Source organism: Pteropus alecto, unplaced genomic scaffold (genome assembly GCF_000325575.1).
Source record: "Pteropus alecto unplaced genomic scaffold, ASM32557v1 scaffold25, whole genome shotgun sequence".
Lineage (NCBI taxonomy): Eukaryota > Metazoa > Chordata > Mammalia > Chiroptera > Pteropodidae > Pteropus > Pteropus alecto.
Window position 1 is genome coordinate 8460198 of NW_006441955.1, and position 19351 is coordinate 8479548.

Here is a 19351-nt window from a genome sequence, read left to right on the forward strand (position 1 = left end):
GCCTCATCGTGGTTGTGTCCTGCTGAGTTTCTTGCCCATATTCCCAACTAGGCCATGTGCTCTATTCCTGTCTCTCTCCTTGGCCCAGCATAATAGCATGTACCCAGGTGATCTCACATAATTGCTGATGCACGGTTTCATTTATTCCTCAAAACAAAAGCATGTATCATAATTCTTTTTAAAAAATGGCAGAGGAAGTCGAGGTTTCGAATTGCTAGTGAATTTGCCCAAATCACACAGCTTGAAAGAGTCAGAGCTGAAATCCACCAGCAGGTCCGTTTTACCCAAAGCCCATATTCTTGCCGCTTTGAGCCCGAAGGAGGAAAGGGAAGGGCATGCAGAGCTCAGAATAAAGCACATACTTACAGGGGGAGAGGTTATATCAGGAGGGGTAGACATGTCCCCAAAAAGTTCTAATTGGGTCACAGCCTAAAAAGACAAAAAGATAATGATGTAACCACAAAGAATGTTGATGCTGCTGGGCACTGCTTTACAAACAGTATGCTATAGGGACAAATGTTTCACTTTTTCAACATGCTTATATAAACAGCAAGCCCTTTGGGTCATCGCTGTACCTTATGATCCTAAAGACATCTGGGATGTCTTTTCTTACTTCGGTGTGCCTGTCTGTTTGTCTGGGCTCAGCCAAGGAGATTCTTGCTTAGGCACCTCCCATAAGCAATAATAATAGCACTTTACATGTATTTACCATCAATGCCAGCATTGTCTCTCTTCTCCAGGAGATAGAGGCAAGAAGGCAGCCTTATCATTTGCTTTTCCTTAATGAGTGTACCCACAATTATGAAATGCCTTTCATGTGCTAAGTGTATTAAGACATGACTTCATGGCCACTTCTCAGTAAATGTTCTCAATAATAATGATGCTGAGAGGTAGAAATCACTATCCCCATTTCTTACAGATGAGTAAAGAGCTTCACAGAGGTGACTTCAAGGTCACCCAAGCAAGGACTTGAATGTTCTGCATATAGACCATGCAGTCAAATGACAGTCCCTGAAAGTGCGTCTTTAGAATAAAAAAATATAGTTGGAGGAAAAGAAAACCTATCATTTAATACTGGGAAGGGCATCGAAAACAGCCTACTATATACACTATTAATCACTCCTAGGAAATCCATCACTGCAGATACTGTATCTTCTATACTCCCATCCATCATACAAGAGTGTCTGAGCAATATCAGCCACAGCAGTGGAAGAAACCCTTTAAGATATACTTAGAAATTAATCTGTATATACTTCCAGCTTCAGAGACTAGGGAATCTATGGCCAGGATCCCAATGGCCTAACTGAAAGTATATAATCATATGCTTTGTGCAGACCTGCCTACTGAGGGAAAAAACCACTTTCTGCTCTTTTTTTGGATTTTAAGCGATAGCTTCTTATTGGTAGAACCTAAAAGCACCACTCAATAGAAAGATCAGGAAGAGTCTGCCTGGCTACCACGCAGGACTCCTGAACTTGAATTCCGCCCTAATCAGGCAGGACTGCATTTGTATGATTAACAACAAAGAAAGGAACATTCTCTCCTACTGACACGTGAGCGAGCTCTGGGGGCTGGAAAAGGTCCCACACCTGGGCATATGTTCGGGTCCTACCACTTCCAATCTCTGGCACTCCTCAGAGCTACCGTTTCTTCACTTGGATGACAGAGATGATAATATCTCCTTTGTAGATTTATTTACTATATTAATAGCAAGACTTTCTTTGAAGTTTGGCTAAGCCTGGTTTAAAAGGTACAAAAGGCTCTTTTGGCTGAAAGAAGCTTAGTCTGGCTAACTCACTTTCCTTTTAAGCTTTCAGACTGAATAATGGTGCCTGGCACAAAGTAGAGCCCTTTATATATTAATTTCCTTCCCAACTACTCAGTGTTTTTTTTTTTACCCCTAAACTCTGAATAACTGTTTGTTAGGTGCTGGGTACTGTGCTAGGTGCTAGGAACATATTAATGAGAAACACCAAGTTCCAGCCAGCAGGGAACTTATAGACTGGTGGGGACACTCCATAGAAGGAGATAATTTCAAGCTAATGTGGCAGGAATGGCGACAGAGGTCTCTATGGGGTGCTGTGGGAGACTTAGAAGGGATCCAGCCAGCTTTTGGCAAATAAGTTTAACGAGGGTTTCTCAGGGAAACAGCCCTGATCTGAATCCTGAAGAAGAGGAGCAGTTAGCCAGGCAACCAAGAAGAGGAGGGGCAATCTAGGCAGATGAAAGAACATGAACAAAAAGGATAATCGAGGCCTGGAACAGTCTGAGCAGGTGGGCGTATAAGCAGTTTGGTGTAACCAGCCTGAGGGCAGAGAGAGGAGCAGGAGAGAAGGCAGGTGGAGTGGACAAAGGCCAGGTTGTGGTGGGACCTGGTGTATTTCAGTCTTTTCTGCCAACTCTTTACTAACTTGATTCCCTCTCATAGGGTAACGGTCCAGAGTTAGGAGATGGTAATGAGGTGGCTGGTGTACAGGGTGCACTCGCAAATCCGGCTGGACCCTAAATACTTGCTCTTCTTTAGTAAAACTTTGTTACCTTGTTACCAATATTTCATATTATTTGGTGAAACTATGCCAAACCTTTAGACTCTCTCCCAAATTTGTACAAGTAATAATTCTATTTAAGTCAAATGAAGTTTCTGGGCTTCTCTCAATTGGAACTCAATGATTTTAAAATGGTTTACAGCTATTTTCAGTGGTAAGAAAATATTAAAATGAAGTTAAAATTAAGTCACACAACTTACATTTCAAATGTGTTGAACTTGTGGCACACTTTTACTAACATCGTAAATTTAATTTATTGGCTAATTTTCTCCTTAAGCACAACTTTTAAAATAACTTTCTTCAGATACAGACTTTCCTCTTGCTAGATGATTTTCACTCAATGATTAAACAAAAAAAAACATGCAGAGGCTTAAAACATAGATTGTTACTTTATTAAATTTTATAGAAAAAAGGGATTCTTAGCCCATAAAATTAAAAATAATTCTAATGACCATATGTAATTGAGAATCTGGAATAATGTGTATGTCACAACTTCCCTCCTCAGGTTAACCTAGTCCTTTTATTTGTAACATAATAAGCCATATTCCATCGATAATATTGTTATAACTAATCATTTAACAACCTAACCATTTGCATTTGTAAAACACTTTATAGTTTTCAATACACTTTGCAATACGTTATCATCATGTCTGATGCTCACTGAGCCCTGTGATATTGGCAGCATAGGTGTCTCTCTCACCATCTATATTTTGCAGATAAGCTAACTGAAACTAAGAGAGTAAGTGACTTACCTCTGACCAGTCAGCTAAGAGAAGCTGGACTTGACCCACAGAACAAGCAGCATCTTGTTTATCTATCACTTTACAGAGCCAGAGTAGCCTTCCTACATGGTGGAAGACCAGCACCATAATATTCTCTAACCAGAAGGCAAGGTTCCTCAAAAGTCTGCCATGATGCATGACCATCTGAACAAGGCTGGCTTGAGATGCCTATTTGCCTTTCTGTTACTGGCACTACAGATGTCTTCAGGTAAAGAGAGATGTGACTGTTGATGGCAGTTCCTGCTCCTTTCTTAGGTCTTGGACATTTTCCAGGGTAAGCAGAGTGACACTGGAAGCTGCCAAGGCCAGTGGAGAAGATGAAGAGAAGCAGCTTGGTTGTTAAGGGGGAGAGTCCCTCAATATCTCCATCAGGCCTGTCCCCTCCCCAGCCATTCTTTGATATAAACAAGTGATATTTTCACAAGACTATCCGAAGTGCTGTACAACTGCTATTTCAAGGTTAGTCCCTTGGTCCTTTGTTCAAATAGACTCCTACAAATAGACTCCTAGGCCCCTCCTATAGAGAAATTCTGAGGGTGTCATTGATGAAGTCTGAGATGTCCTTGACTGACTCCCAAAACACATTCTCACAGACCCACTCTATGTTTTGGCATCAAGAGTTCCTTTATTTAGGAGAAGTTGAGCCCCTACTGTACCTTAGCTACTGTGCGAAGAACAAGAGATAGAGGGATGAGAAAGGAACATTTCCGTTTCATTCCAGTTTCTACTCCCATGAGCTGGCTATCTGATGGAAGAGAGGCCCATAGACACAATCAGGGCAGTGTCGTGGAGCAGAGAAGCACTGAGTGTTATAAAAGTATGAACCATCTCAGGGCCTTTGTACATGCTCTTCCTCTTAGAATATTCACTCCTTCCCCCATCCTTCAGGACACAAATTAGAAGACATTTTTTCACCCCTGGGAGTGTTTCCCAACTCAGTTTGCACCCCATTCCACTGCCCAGAACAGCTTATGTGATACTCTTATTTCAGTGGTTCTCAAATGTAGATATACACTGAAATCACCGGGGGGAAATGCTGATACCTGGTTCACGTCCTAGACTAGAAAGTCTGAATTAACTGGTTTGAAGTACAGCCTAGTAACTGAGACTTTAAAAGCTCTCCTGGTGATTCTAATTTGCCAAGATTAAAAAAACCCTACAAGCCTCTCAACATCCTGTATCTGGGTGACATATTTATTGGCCTATGTATCAGCCAATCTCTATAAATACTGTTTGTAAACCAGTACATCTCTTCCAGGGTATACTGATGGAATAGCAGTCTTGCCTGTCTTTTATTCCCATTGGTACACTACGCACATCCTGTTTCTGTGTCTGAATCCCCACTATACTATGTTGTACTAAACAACACTTCGCTAGGCTATTTGACCCTATGCCACCCTTCCCTACCCTGCCCTACCTTACCCTATCCTATGTAATGCTGCATTGTTATAATATGAGCTTCTGGAGGACAGGCCTGTGTCTTCCTCTCCACTACACACATCTCCAGCATATCTAAGAATGTCCAGGACATGTGAGGGGTTTGAAAAATAATTGTTAAATGAAACGAGAGAGTGTCACTTCCCTCGAAACGAAGGCCTGTCACTTTATCTCCAACATATCCTCTTTCGCACACGCACACGCACACACACTCTTACTATTTCACCCTATTTCAGGGCCCATCAATAATCTTCCCATTAGAAGAGAGCAGAGCAGGATGCCTGCCATTCATACAGGCTGGATAAGGATGACATGGGAGGCGTGAGAATGACTAGAACGGCCCTCCCTTAACGAGGACCTGCAGGCCTTACCTTTATTGCCTCAAAAATTTCATCAAAGTCCTCCGGCACTGTCCGGTTCTGTAACCACAAGGCATGACTTATGAGCATGAAATGAACGATGAGATAATGACGACATGAAACAGTTCACCAGACAGGGCCCTCTCATTCTTACCGGGGTGGCCGCAGCAAATCGTTCTTCAAAACGTTCAATCAGAGGGCCATTCTGAAAATGTAAGGGATGATGAATGAGGATGAGGTGAATGACACACAAATGACATGGATTTATGAGTTTAATGATGACTGTATCTATAGTTTACACTCCCATGGCCTCAGTAGGTGGGAGCTATTGCCAGTATACTATGAAAACCCTGGAATATGTTCCCAGCTTAAGCAGATGATCAAACATGGGCCTGATTAGGAAACACAGCAATAGTAAGTTTGTAAGTTTAAAGTTCATCTTCCTGAAATTATAGATATTACCCAGCCAGCCTCAACCGTGGCAACAGATAAGAACATAATGTTTATCTTGGGATTTTTTTTCTCTAAAAGAAAAAAAAAAAAAACCTGTTATCTGCTGTAGCCAAACTTAACTCTTTTAAGTAGCCTATGAACAGCTAGTTTTGTAAATGCCTTTGTGCATTCTGTCCCTTCTGCTGGAAATGCTCTTCTCTTCATCTTTGCAAGCTCAAGCTCATCCAATTCCTCGAACCCAACTGAAAGGCCATCTCTTCCATAAAGCTTTTCTTGATCTTCTGAGTTGAAAATCTTTCTATGAAAATAAGAGCACATCATCTGTGCCGATCACACTGTGAGCTTCCTGAAGCAGGGACCATGCTGTATTTACTCCTGAATCCCAGCAGCTAAGAGAGGATCTGGCACACAGCAGTGCTAAAAAATATATGAATGAATGCATGTTTTCAAAGCAGCTGGCAGTTTACCAAGTCTAATTGTCTTATTTTTTTAATTTTATTTTATTGTTTAAAATGTTGAGAGTTTCACTAAATTACTCCATAATATTTCTGTCTCAACATCCATCTTTTGTGGCCAAGCTGACTGCAGGGGCCTTAAAATGACACTAGCCCCTCCAGTGAAGTATGCCGTAGATAACAGCCTGCAGAAGAGTAAGTAAATATCAGATCCTGACGTGACTCTTATGATAAGTAGTCTCCCCCACCTCCTATGGTCTTCTCCTTATGCACCCCTTAGATAGAATCCCTTTGGATCTTACTGAAACCCTGATGTTTTGGGTTTGAATTTGCCCAGTCCAGCCTTAGCCCAGTAACTCTACACACTTCACACACGGGCCCTAATATAGGCATGCGGCCCAGGTCCTGCTACTTTCTCTCCTGCACGCTGCCTTGACTTCCCTCCTCTAGGATCTACAAAGACTTCTTTCAATTCCCTCGTGGTCTCTTGTTGAACTGTGGCTCACCATCTGACATGACACCCCAGGGCTCTACTTAATAAGAGTTAATTTGACAAAGTTACAACAATAATATTTATTATAGATAATATATCTATTTTATATTATCTATATTAATATATAATATCTCTATATATTTAATGACTATGTTTTGGTCCATATTACAAGCTAATTCTTCTTTGGATGATTTCTAAGCAGCATAACATTAATGTAAATCTGATACTATTGACATTAAAATGGAGTTATTATGTATGAACAGAAATAATTATATCATTTCCTAATTTTGAAAAGAGCTTCCTGTTGGCAGTGGAGGAGTGGAGAAGCTATCATTCAATAATCTCATAATACTCATTTGACAGAAATCACTTTAACCCTGTCTGTAGCAAATGTGACTTTATGCACTCAGCTCTAGTTACAAGGTTGCAGAGCTAAGCAGGAGAACAAACGGGCAGTGCCCACCACAGTAAGGTCTTCAGGCCGACCACGAGCAAATTCTGTCATCAACCATCTGTTTCCACCAGCCAGGAGTCAACTGTGGCTAACAGAGGATGAACAACCACATCAGATAACCACATAAATTATTATTATTATTATTATTATTTGGCCAGAGGTGGGGAGAGGTTGTGAGACAATATTAGTCTAAATGATCCTGTAATTTATGAAGTAACCTAAAAGGTTAAGGTTATGTCACTACATCCTTTATAAATTCTCACACTTCTAGGGATTTATGGCACAGTCCCTACCAACTAGCTCTGGGTCATAACTTTTAATAAAAACATTTTTTAGTGTCCAAAATCTCATTACATCTATCCAATATAAAAAAGCAAATGGCTTCAGAGCATGATGGATGAATTAAATAAATTTGAAAAACAGCCTGTAGTAGAGTCTCATAAAAACTCCCACCACATAATGAAAATGCATGAAGATAACTAGTGTTGGCATGAGACTGTCACTTTCTTGGTGACAGCAGAGGTGGCCTTTGGTGAGGTGTGGAGCTGGGGTGTGATGAGGTGATTTCCAGAAATTCAGATGGAACTTGGTCTGGGTGTGTAAGCAAATGCATTTCTTTGGAGTCACACAGATACAGACTGAATCATGGCCGTGCCATGTACTGGCTATGTGACCGTGGACAAGTCAATTAGCCTGTTTTCTCATCTTTAAAGTAGGGATGATAATAACAACATCATCTCAGGTTTATCGAGAGGATTAACTGACACATGGGTGCAAACCCTTATTTGCTGTTTGGCACAGAGTAGGTGCTCAATAAATAGCAGCTATTATTAATATTTTTCTTTCGGCTCATTTTTCAATGTACGGGCATTTTTAATGTTACGAAACTATTGTGATATTTAGAAAAAGAGAAAGAAGACACAAAAATCTTGCTGGAAGCCCTTCTTTAGAAAACACCCCTGCCTGAGACCACAGACCAGACCCTATGTCACATGATAACCCACACTTCCTGGCCTTAGTCTTGAACCCTTCAGTCCATTCTTGGCCCCATCCTCTCTCTCTCTCATCTCAGTTCTGGCTACAGTCTTGCCTAATCATCTCCTTCCTGTCCATACGTTTTATATCTGGCACTGGTGGTTACCTTCCTGTTTTGACCCTGGCTTAGTCATTTCTCAGAGCCCTTTAGTCCCGCCTAGGAAAGCCTTTGTCAACGCCTGTGCATTTCATTCTGCCAGTGGGAAGATCCTTCCAGCTAGTACACTTTCTCCCCGTTGATTTTCCTGGGCAGGACTTGGAATCCATTCTCTAGTCTTCCCACATCCAGAACTCTTGCTTTATCTACAGTTACTACTAGAGTTTTAGTTCCTTTACCCTCAAGCCTTTTTTGTCTTAATAGATATATTTTCCATAGTTACTGTCATAGTATGCATGCAGCTTTGTACTGTGCTTTTAAAAACTCGACGTGACACCAAATTTTACTTACAACAAACTTCCAGTGAGGATTTAAAGGAAGAGATGCTCTTGTTTTGTTTCAACACAGTTCTAGCCTGAATCTTCATTAAGACATTAAAATAACGTCCACAGGGAGTTTACCTTTCCGTAATCTCTTTTTGGATCAGTGGAGGACACTACTGTCCCATAACTAAGGTAATTACTAAAACCAAATTCATGTTACTCTCGCAACAAAAATGACAGTGGATGAGATGCGACTTGGGGTGAACATTCAAAAAAGTGAAAACTTACTTAGGGCTGCCGAATCAGAAACCTGCAGTGATTCTCACCCCGACTACACGATGCAATCCTTTGGGGGAGCCTTTACAAACTATCAATGCCTGAGCCCCGCCCCCAGAGAATTGGATTCTACTGGTCTGGGGTGGGGTCCTGCCATCAGTAGGTTTTAAAAGCTCCCCAGGTGACTCTGCCGTGCAGCCAGATTTGCTAATCACTGTGCTGAGGAATGAACTCTCGGCAGGAATAATCAGCAAAAAGCCTACTGGGAAAACTGAAGGCACTTTGATTGATTATGTAACTGATTAATTAATTTCTTTGAAAAACATTCACTGGGTGCTTTCCACATGCCGTGTCCTGGCTAGGCACTGGGGCTACAAAGATGAATAATATATGGTCCCTGCTGTCCTGAAGCTCAGAGTGAACCAGGAAACATAACCATTTTAGCTCGGGGGTGGGATAGGAGTGGAACACGGTGGACACAAGGCCTCTAGATCTAAAGTCAGAACTCAGGCCAATGTTGCAAAAGAATGAATCCAATTATCCATTTGGAAAGCTCAGGAGAAATGGATTAACTTAAGTGATTTGTAACTGCACCAAGGTGGGTACTATTAAGGCATCTGGTGATTCCAGGCATTTGAATGTGTGTACCTTTCCTTGGTGAAAGATTTTAACAAGGAAGACACATGCTAATGAAGACTAATTCCCTCTGGGGTATCTAGGATTTTATGCTATCACCTTCAGCCAAGAGTAAACTAAACAGCCACTTTCCTACTAGAGAGACAGGAAAACCTGTTTGGTAACTGAAGAACCAAGGGGGATGGGTGAGATGGAGAACAGAAACTATAATGTCAGTAAATGACTCCCCCAAGAGCAGTGATGTCCAATAGGACTGTCTGTGATGATGCAAAGTTCTTTATCTGTACTGTCCAATATGGTAACCAATAGTTACATGTGGCTATTGTATGGCTAGTGTGACTGATGGAATAGATTTTTCATTTTATTTAATTTCAATTTAAATAGCCACATGTGGCTAGTGGCTACTCTATTGGATAGCTCAGCTCTAGATAATATATGTATTTTTAAAAACCTGTCCAGCAGACTGGGTGTTTTCTAAATACTAGACATATTTTTTCTTACATAGTCTCTTCTATTCCTTTCAAGAACATCCTTTGCATTGATTGGAAACGTTCTATGGGAGAATTGAATTCTTTGTTATGTCTAGACAGTACCATGAAATCAAATTCCGTTAGCAAAAATAGCAGCTTCCTTCTGGATGTAAACTTTTTTTTTTTTTTTCAAGCCAGAGCCAGATATTTACGGGCTTTTTAAAGGAAGTTAAGATTCATGTTTCAAGTGGAAATCCATGAAGCCTCATCATCATTTCAACAAAATAGAATCCCATTTATGTTAAACTATTCCAGGCCTACCGAGATTTGGGGCTTAATGGTCTTGCTGGATGCAATGCCTTGATCTAGTAACAGAGGAATTGGTGTTGCTTTGAGGATTTGTCCCTGTAATGATTGCAAAGTTGCCTTTAATTACTCAAAGTTGGGCCTCATTTAAGTAGCTAAGGAAAGGGTACCATTTTGGGAGAGTCCCAAAGGTTGTCTAGAAAGTTAGAAGGTGGAGGGAAATGCATAGACCTTATAATGAAACTTACATCTTCCCTTTGAAGTGCATGCAAGTGTAGTATCTCTATGAACACTTGGACAATGAAATATTTACATCTGGCTTCCTGAAAATTAAGCTGGTCCTTGAAACCGCCTTTATTAATATGCAAAGATAAAGTCAGGATGGGGATTGGATGTGAATTTGCTAGTGCTTTATTTAGATATTTCAAGAAAGGCAGACCCATTGGACATAGGTCAGGGTGCTGGGTTGACCTGAATGGGCTAATGTGAACGCACAGGGAATAGCTGTTGCTAAGGAATCTGACTCTGGAGTTTTAAGCTTCTCAATTTTAACCTAATATCAAGAAAATTAGTTTCAAATTAATTAATTTGAAAACAAGGGACACTTTAAAGTGAGAAATTTGATGTTTTTAGAAAAGGCAGGCTCAGAGGGTAGAAAGAGAAGTGTCAGAAACAGCAGCTTTCAGGTCAAGCTGCTGCTTCATCACTGGCGTTTCCTTCATCACTATGGGCTTCAGTTTTCTCCTCTACAAAATAGGGATAATAATGCTTACAAAGCGAACTTGCTGAGAAGAAGCAGTGAGAAGACCGATGCATATGAAAAGAATTGCCCAGCAACTGGCAAAGTAAAATCTCAATGGATGCCTGTTTCTTTTTCAAAATTACAGAAAGGAAAAGAAGGGAGGAAGGAGAGAGGGAGAGGGAGAGGGATAAGGAGGACGGAAGAAAGAAGGGAGGCAGGGAGAGAGGAAGAGAGAGGGAGAGAAGGAAGGAAGGAAGGAAGAAAGGAAGAAAGGAATTATATAGCTATGGAATGATTTGCTGGGTACATGAGGATAGACAGGTTCCGGGGCACTGAAAAAGTTCGGAAACACTGGTCCTGGGAAGGAGTGAAGTCACCTGATGGAGAAGTTAAAGGTGTGACGTGGTCTTCACAGAGCAGACACTCCATCCAAGTCAGTTTCTGCTCCTGCACATTTACCCCCATATTTAGCTCAATCAGGGCTGAATTGTTTTGGGAATCAGCCCTGTCATTTGACCCACCCTATACCTGTCTCTTCTTTTCCTTCCTTTACACCTATTTCAAAACTCAGATGTCAGCTCCATGCTTTCATGCCTTGATTTTTTAAAACACATCTACTATTTTCTTGAAAATATACGTAAGGATTGGGTGGGTGGCACAATTTGCAGGCTACCAATGATTATGTGACAAGACGCTAACAGCTAAGTCTGATCTCAGTAACAGTGACACAGGTAAGGAGATACTGATTGTGATGCCTGGAAAATGATGGTGCCAGTGTTTGGGGTGATGGCTATCATAATACTGTGATAATCAGTCACTCATTCACTCCACATCTATTTATTAAGCAACTAAGCTAAAATACAGTCCTTGCCCTTACATCGCATGAGGGAGATGGAAAGGAAAACAGGCAATTATCATATGATTGGAGTTGTAAACAAGATAATCTGCATAAAGCTTTTAGTATATAGTGCCTGGTTCAAAGTAACAAAGTGATTCATGCCAGTGGCTACTACGGCTATTCTCTTTAGTATTAAACACACAGTGCCCAACCCAATCCTGAGGGAGTCACGGAAGCTGGAGGTAGTGGACATTGGAATGGTGGTAGTACTGGTGTTGAGGATTTGATGGTGACAGTGCTGCAGACATGAGGATAGTGGGCAGTGATCACAAAGAGAGTGATGATGATATAGAGTTAACCTATGATGACAGCCAAAATGGGGCCAGTGATGGGAAGTAAGAAAAAAACACTGAAAACACCATCCTAGCCAGCCAGTTTTTCTAGGAGCACGTGGAACGACTTCATGCTTTTACACTCTTTGAAGCTTCCTGGATTCTAGATCCCTGCCTGTCCCAACCCATGGCCTCATCCCAAAGATCTGGTATTAGACAAGGAGAACTTTAAAACGTGGTGTCTCTTTTCTTCCTTAGATCCTTCGTCAGGGGAAGCAGCAGGCTGCGAGATGGCTTTACCACTTCAGTGGCTGCCAACAGAACAAACAGACCTGCATGGGTATAAACGCACAGAGAAAATGAGAAACCGAGGGGGTCAGTTTCCCAAAGCTTATAATCATTTGATTTTAGTTATCTCTTCCTTTATCCCTTCTCCTTTTAAAAATCTATTATTCTAGTTCCACATAAGCAAAAACTCAAGGCTTTTTCAAAAACTCCTAACAAGATTTGGCATCAGTTCAGTACTTTGAAAAGGGAGGGAGTTTGAATCACAGTAATGTGGAATTGGCTCCTGTCAGCAGGATGACGGGATCTCAACACACTTTGGGGGAGGAGGGCAGGGGGAACTTCTCAGAGAACTAGTCATCTTTTTCGTTGTTGATGTGTCTTTCTTGGAGAGGCTACTCCTGCGGTCCAGATGGCACCCAAATGGTAACAAGAAATATTAGATGAGCTGAAATCAAGAGAGAGTAGCAGAGGCTCAGGCTGAACACGGAGCAAATCAGAGGAAATCACAAATGGAGAGATGTCACAGCAAAGGAAAAAATAGTCAGCAGGGCTTTGCCTGCTGCTCTGACAGCCGTTCCGTGCAAAATGTTTTTCCTTTTCTTCTCTGGAGGAATGCAGATTTTACATGCTTAGGTATTCATTTCCTTATTCACTTCATTCCTGAATTCAATTCTCAAGGCATTCATTGAATAATTAACAAACCTTTCCTAAATGCCCACATGAGCAAGGCACTGTGCCAATACTTTGAGGGCTGAGGTGCTATCCTTTCCCTGAGCTGTATGTAACAGTCTAGTTAGAAAAACTGGAGGATACCCATTCAGGTCAGAGCATGCAGAGTGTCACAACATGGGTACCACACTGAACATTTTCACAGAGCATGTACCATTTTCACTGCTGCGATGCCATTCACAAGACTGAAGTTAACGCCACTGCAAACGATGAAACTAAGAATTTTGTTTTTATATGAATAGAATTTGACTAGTTTACTCATCTCTTGAATTTTTCTTTGTTGTAAAATTAGGGAAATATCCACCTCACAAACTGTGCGAAAATTATCCTGGATAAGATTTAAGGTAATAGCTTAAATAGCATGGTGCCTGACATATAGTAAGACCTCTATTAGTGCCTGCTTATTTGGGTCATATATTAAGTCAACAATTTGATGGAGTACCCTTTAGGAACATGATTTTGTAGCATCTATTTGATGGCATTTTGAACAGTTTACAAACTGCAGAGTAGAATAAGAGACTGTAGAGATCCTTAACCCGACTCAACTCTATTTATTTTTTTTTTCAGATGAAGAAGAAACTGAGGCCTCCACTTTTTCAAAATCATGAAAATAGTGGAAGAACTGGGATAAAACCCTAAGTTCCTAAATCCTAGTCTAGGGCCTTTCTCCCCCTCATAATTCCCCTCACAGTCATATAGACTAAGAGGAGACAATCATAAGTCAGAGCAGAGAAACCTGGCTTACACTTTACAATGAGGAAACTAAAGCCCCAAGGAAAGCTCAGTTTACCCATAATTAAAACAGTGTGGGAAATGGCTACTTCATAGAGCTCAAAGGAGCAAGTAAGGTGTGTTCACCAACAGACTACACTCAAAAGGCAGCCCAAAGGTTTGGAATCAGAGATAACCTGGAAGAGCTTGATCCTCAACCATCTCTGATTGACTGTCCAACCTGCCCTCTTAACAGGCCTCTTGGTTTATTTCTTCCCCTTTCAGGTCTTGGTATGAGCTGTTCCTTGTGACTGGCTACTCCTCCCATCCTCATTTGTCAGGAGAACTGTAACACATCCCTTGAGACTTGAGTCTAGTCACCTCTTCCAAGCCTCTCTTCATGACCCTTAGAATGAATTAGATCAGGGGTCTCTAACCCCTGGGCTGCAGAATAGACTGGTCTGTGGCCTGTTAGGACTGGGGGCCTCACAGCAGGAGGTGAGCGGTGGGCAAGTAAGCAAAGCTTCATCTGTATTTGCAGCTGCTCCCCAGTGCTAGCATCACTGTGTCAGCTCCACCTCAGATCATCAGGCATTAGATTCTCACAGGTGCATGATCCTTGGTGTCGAAAAGGTTGGAGATCTCTGAATTAGATGATCCACCTCTGGGCATGACACATGTCCAGTTATAATGGTTGATGACCTTCTTTCTTCTCTACTACAGATTATTTAGCAGAGATGCCTAAGTATGGGAAACTATATCTTATTCATCTTTGTATTCCTAATATGTAGATATCCCAGTGGATAGCACACAGAAGGAAATTATACTCAAATGACAAATTAAAAAAAAAAGAGTGAATGGATGGACTTGCTTATGCAAGAGAACAGAAAACTGAACAGAACAAAACTTGGTGATAGCATGATTTACTAAGTGGAAGGAATGGTAGTCCATATGGTGTTTTCGAATGCTCAGCATGTATGTGTATGCATGCGTGTGTGTGTGTGTGTGTGCATTTGCACACACACACACACACACACGCGCTCACTCACAGAGACTTGGCATGTGCTATTTTAAACTCCAGAAAAGGTGTCATATGTACTCTATCACTTAACCTAATGAAGCTTTGTAATCAGAGTAAATAGCCCTGGTTCTAATCTCAAAGAAATCCTAAGGAAATATCCCAGGAAAAATTTATAAGAACAGGGATATGCTATTCTTCTAGCCCTTCTGATATCTGGATGGCATTTCCACCTGAATTTTTTAAGTCCTTCCCATTAGTGAGTCCCATCAGTGGTTCAAGGGTGGCAGTCAATCTGGAACGTTCCTTGCTACTTGAGATCCTGCCAATATCTGATCTTATCACTCCCTCCTTTGGTTGCTAGCCATTGGTGAAACAACTGTACCCCATACCATTTAGTCTCTCAAATTTAACATATCTAAAGAACTTCTGATCTCCTCAAACACATTCTTTCCTTGTCTTCTGATTTCTGTAAAGGCTACTGACTCACATCCTGCCAGAGTCCACTCCAATCCTCTTTGGAGGAACATGGCCAGATCACACCTTTAATGATGACAGAGGACGAGAGCTTCCGAGGTGATGGAAGAAAACAACAACAACAGAAATGGCCAAAGAGACAAGGCGATGAGATTAAGAAAATATAGGAAAAGGGGGAAAAAAACACAGAGTATTGAGCTGACAGCAAGCAACAGTTGGAAAAAGGAATAATACTGGAGGTCTGGACAGCTGCTAACCCTCTAGAGAGAATCACGATGATATGCTGACAGAACTCTATGATAGGTAGAAAAACGAGAGGTAGAGAAGGGAGAAAGCATTGTAAGAAAGCGAGAGTAAATGTCACCCTAACACAAGTCATTCTTTATGCTCAAGCAGAGAAGCAAGCAATTAATCCTTGATAACCAGACTTTATTTTCCTCTTCACTTAGCATCTCAACCTCAATCTTCTCATCCATAAAATGGAGAAAATAAGACTTGTCACGCTAATTAAACTAGATAAAATTTGAATCAGAATCCATCTGAGAAGCTTTATAAATCTCCCTTTATCTATAAAGACATGAAAATCTTACAAAAGCAAATCTATAGGAGTGGGTCCCAAGAAGTTGTGTTTTTAAAAGTGTCACAAATGACTGTTAGGCAACACAGTCTTTGGGACTCACTGAACTAGATACAACTTGCCAACCAATGCACATACTTTCTGGCCCCTAGTAAGTGCTTAGCAAATGTTCATTTCTTGCTTCCTTTCTAAGTCATTGCAAAAACAAGTTTTGAATGCTTTGAGTTGGAACTATCACCAGTATATATTTCTTATTCTCCACGATCACATTTATCTCTTTCTCCCTTTTTACAACTAGAGTTTGTTCATTTTTCTTCCGCAACCACCAATAACAGCGGTTAGGGAGAAAGAAAGAGCTTCAACATAATGATTTATCCAGAAAAGTGGAATTACTCTGCCAAGAGAGAATGAGTGTCAGCATCAATGGATATTTATGGGGAAAGTGTATATTACAGCTCTGCTCATTAGAGATGCTGCAGTTAAGGTTCTGTGAGTGTTAATGATCTGTATTAGAGGAATAATGATAGATTCACAGCAGCAGCAGTTAAAGATACCCCTGAATCACACTTTCTTACCATGTAACAGATCTCCAAGAAACCTGATTTATGCCCACGGAAGGAGCAAGCATGCATCAGTGCACCTGTATCTTGGGGGTAGTACTGCCATTGCTTTAGCACAGGTAGCACTACTGGCAAAGAGTTTTAGAAACAAGATGCCACCTGCCTTCTTTTTGAAATCTCACTGTGTTCTGGTGTAGAAGAGCACTTACTAGCTTTGGGTAGGGTGGCCCTAGGTTCTGGTTTGCCTAGGACATCTGTTCATGCTAGTGTCCTGACATAATTGTCAACAGACACCCCCTTCCACTTTCAAAAGTGACCCAGTCTGGATGATAAAGAAGGTTATCCTAGTTTTAGGGTCAGATAGCTCTAGATTAGATTCTTAGTGATGCCTCTTCTATCTATGCTCAGTGATTTAACTTCTCTGATCTTCAATATCCTTTACAGTAGAGAAGAGACCTGTGTCTTATGGTTGTTTGGGAGAGTCTCGAAGATCTTCAATATCCTTTACAGTAGAGAAGAGACCTGTGTCTTATGGGAGAGTCTTGAAGTAGTGAGTTAAGTGGCTACCACAGTCTCTTTCTTGGGGTGCTCACATTTGGTAGTTAAAATTGTGTGCTATACCTGCCCCAGAGCAATGGTACTCTCCTGCAGGTTCAGCCCCACCTCAGGCTCCTGAGTCAACCTTGACCTTGTTGACATCATTGCTTGGGCATGGAAAATTGAGGCACTTCAACTCCTGACTCTGAACACCAGTTACTCCCTCCACTAGACTAGAAGTACTCTAGTGGCTGGGCCAGGTCTTACTCATCCGCATAGCTCTTAAAGCACTTGTTACAGTCCTTTGTCCATATAATAGCTCATAAAAATAATTACGGCCAACATTTGTTGAGTGTTTACTATGTGCCAGGTGCTGTTCTAAATGTTTTACATGTATTACCTTATCCAAGGCCTCTTAAGAACTTTATAAGGTAGGTACCATAGTCATTATCCTCAATTTACAAGTGAATGCACCAAGGCACAGAGAAATTTCAATAACCCACCTGAGGGTGCACAGTTGGTAACTGAGGGAGAAAAACTTCAAGCCCAAGCAGTGAGGCTACAAGGTTCACGCTTTTAACTTTAACACCATGTTGCCTACCAAGCACTGCGCACGTATTCTGTGCCAAACACAAGAGCAGTCACATCTGCTACTTCATCCTCACAAGAACCCAGAAAAGTAGCTCTCCTCATGTTGTTATTTGGTCACTCAGAAAAACCCGAAAGATAAAACACCTTGTCTAGCGTTATACACGTGAGAAATGTAAAGCTCTAACTTCAATTCCATGTTCTTTCTTACTGCCTCGCTAACAGTAGGCTCAAGATCTGTGGCCACAATTTCAATGACAGAATAACAAAGCCTCTCATAGGAGTAACAATGTGAAGGATCTCCTCATCTGACCTCCCAACTTCTCCCACCTCTGGAATTAACTAGTGGATTCCTTTGACAGTGGTTTTCACAATAACCTCTCTGGACCACTTCCCTTCCAGAAACTTTTGCCCTTCCGAGTGGGCAGGAGGGAGGGCTTCCAATTGTGTAGGCTTCAACCCAGCTTCAACCACATCTCTTTCCTCTGTTTATATAGAAGGCTACCAGGCACATTTCATTTGAATAAAGATTCCTGGGTTTTACTTAAAGTTTGAAGGCCATGCCTATAGGAGACCAGTAGGTATTTTAGTAGAGGAATGGAGTGATCATTGTTTTATCTGGTTGTGATTTTTGCCAACATATAATCGAGCAAACAGTAGAACAGGTGCCTATTTATGCAAACACTTATCCCCTTCCACATGTGCATTTGTGGAAAGCAAGTTTCAGGAAAGATTTAACACTGAGCTATTTGCAACTCCAATTGTATTCGTGACAGTCCGGTTTACAACCTTGGGAGAAAGAGCCAGACATCATTCAAAGTGATAATATGACACTGCCCAAATGAGAATCAGGAACCTGGAACAGAGAGGAAGATAGAAGGGATCATGGCTGTCTCTGAACCCAAAGACAGAGGATGGAAAGGCTGATGCGCAAACAGGCCCCAGTGCCTGCCAGTGATGGGATGTTGGCAGACCCAGCTCCTGGGCTCTGCTAACACCACCTCCTTTCTTTGTCTTTCAAGCCCTAGGGCAGGACTTTGGATTATTACTAATCCGGGTTGCCCCACTGTCCACCGTTTGGATTTTCAGCTCTTCTAACACCTTCGTAATTACATTACCTCTATTAAACTACCTGGTATGGGCTCTGTTTTCCTGACTCCTTCCTGATGGATACACATAATAATTCCATTGGCTTCTTAATAGTCCCCCTACCTGTCAATCCGCCTGCCACAGGCCACCAGTCATGTTGAAAAACACAACTTTAATAGTGTCATTCCAATACCCAAAAGCATCAGTGGCTTCTCAACAAATCCTAGCTCCTGAGCATCACATTTCAGGCCCTTTGCTCACTGGGGCTGGCTTCCTTTGGTATCCTTGTCTCTTGTTCCCAAGAAGACATCCTGTGGTCCTACTACCCCAGACTATTCATCAGTCTGGGCTATGTTAGGCTTTTCCATATTTCAGTGCCTTTAAACGTTCAGTTCCCCCTTCCTGAATACTGTTCCACCCTTTCTCCAGTGCCAAACTCCCATTACCTTTTAAGACTCTACCCCAACTCTATTTCCTGGGTGAAAAACCTTGCCAAACTCCCTCAGGCAACATTTATTGCCTTCCAGTATGTTTCCAGAGCATCTTGTATACAGCCTCTTACAGCCTTGATTATATTGATTGTAATTATTTTTATATGTCTATCTTCTTCTTGGGATCATTAAGATTCTTAAGTAGCCAGTCTTATTCATCTTTATATCTCTAGTGAGTAAATCACTGTCTGGTTGATAGGAGGTTCTCAGTAAATATTTGCTAAATGGATAGATGAATGAATAAATAAATGA

The 19351-nt window shown here is 41.4% G+C and overlaps 1 protein-coding gene across 5 annotated transcripts in view; it reads right to left on the minus strand.

Annotated features, from left to right (window-relative positions):
* DAB1 (DAB1, reelin adaptor protein) overlaps positions 1 to 19351 on the minus strand; it is a 375105-nt gene that overhangs the window by 28505 nt on the left and 327249 nt on the right. For 2 of the 5 annotated variants that reach the window (XM_006919254.2, XM_006919252.2), the window contains 3 exons: positions 5279 to 5329; positions 5137 to 5184; positions 367 to 429 (listed from right to left, as the gene is read on the minus strand). In XM_006919254.2, the coding sequence (XP_006919316.1) occupies positions 367 to 429; positions 5137 to 5184; positions 5279 to 5329 (162 nt within the window). The remainder of the gene's footprint in view (positions 1 to 366; positions 430 to 5136; positions 5185 to 5278; positions 5330 to 19351) is intronic. The other 3 variants (XM_006919251.3, XM_025052052.1, XM_006919253.1) reach the window with 2 other exon arrangements.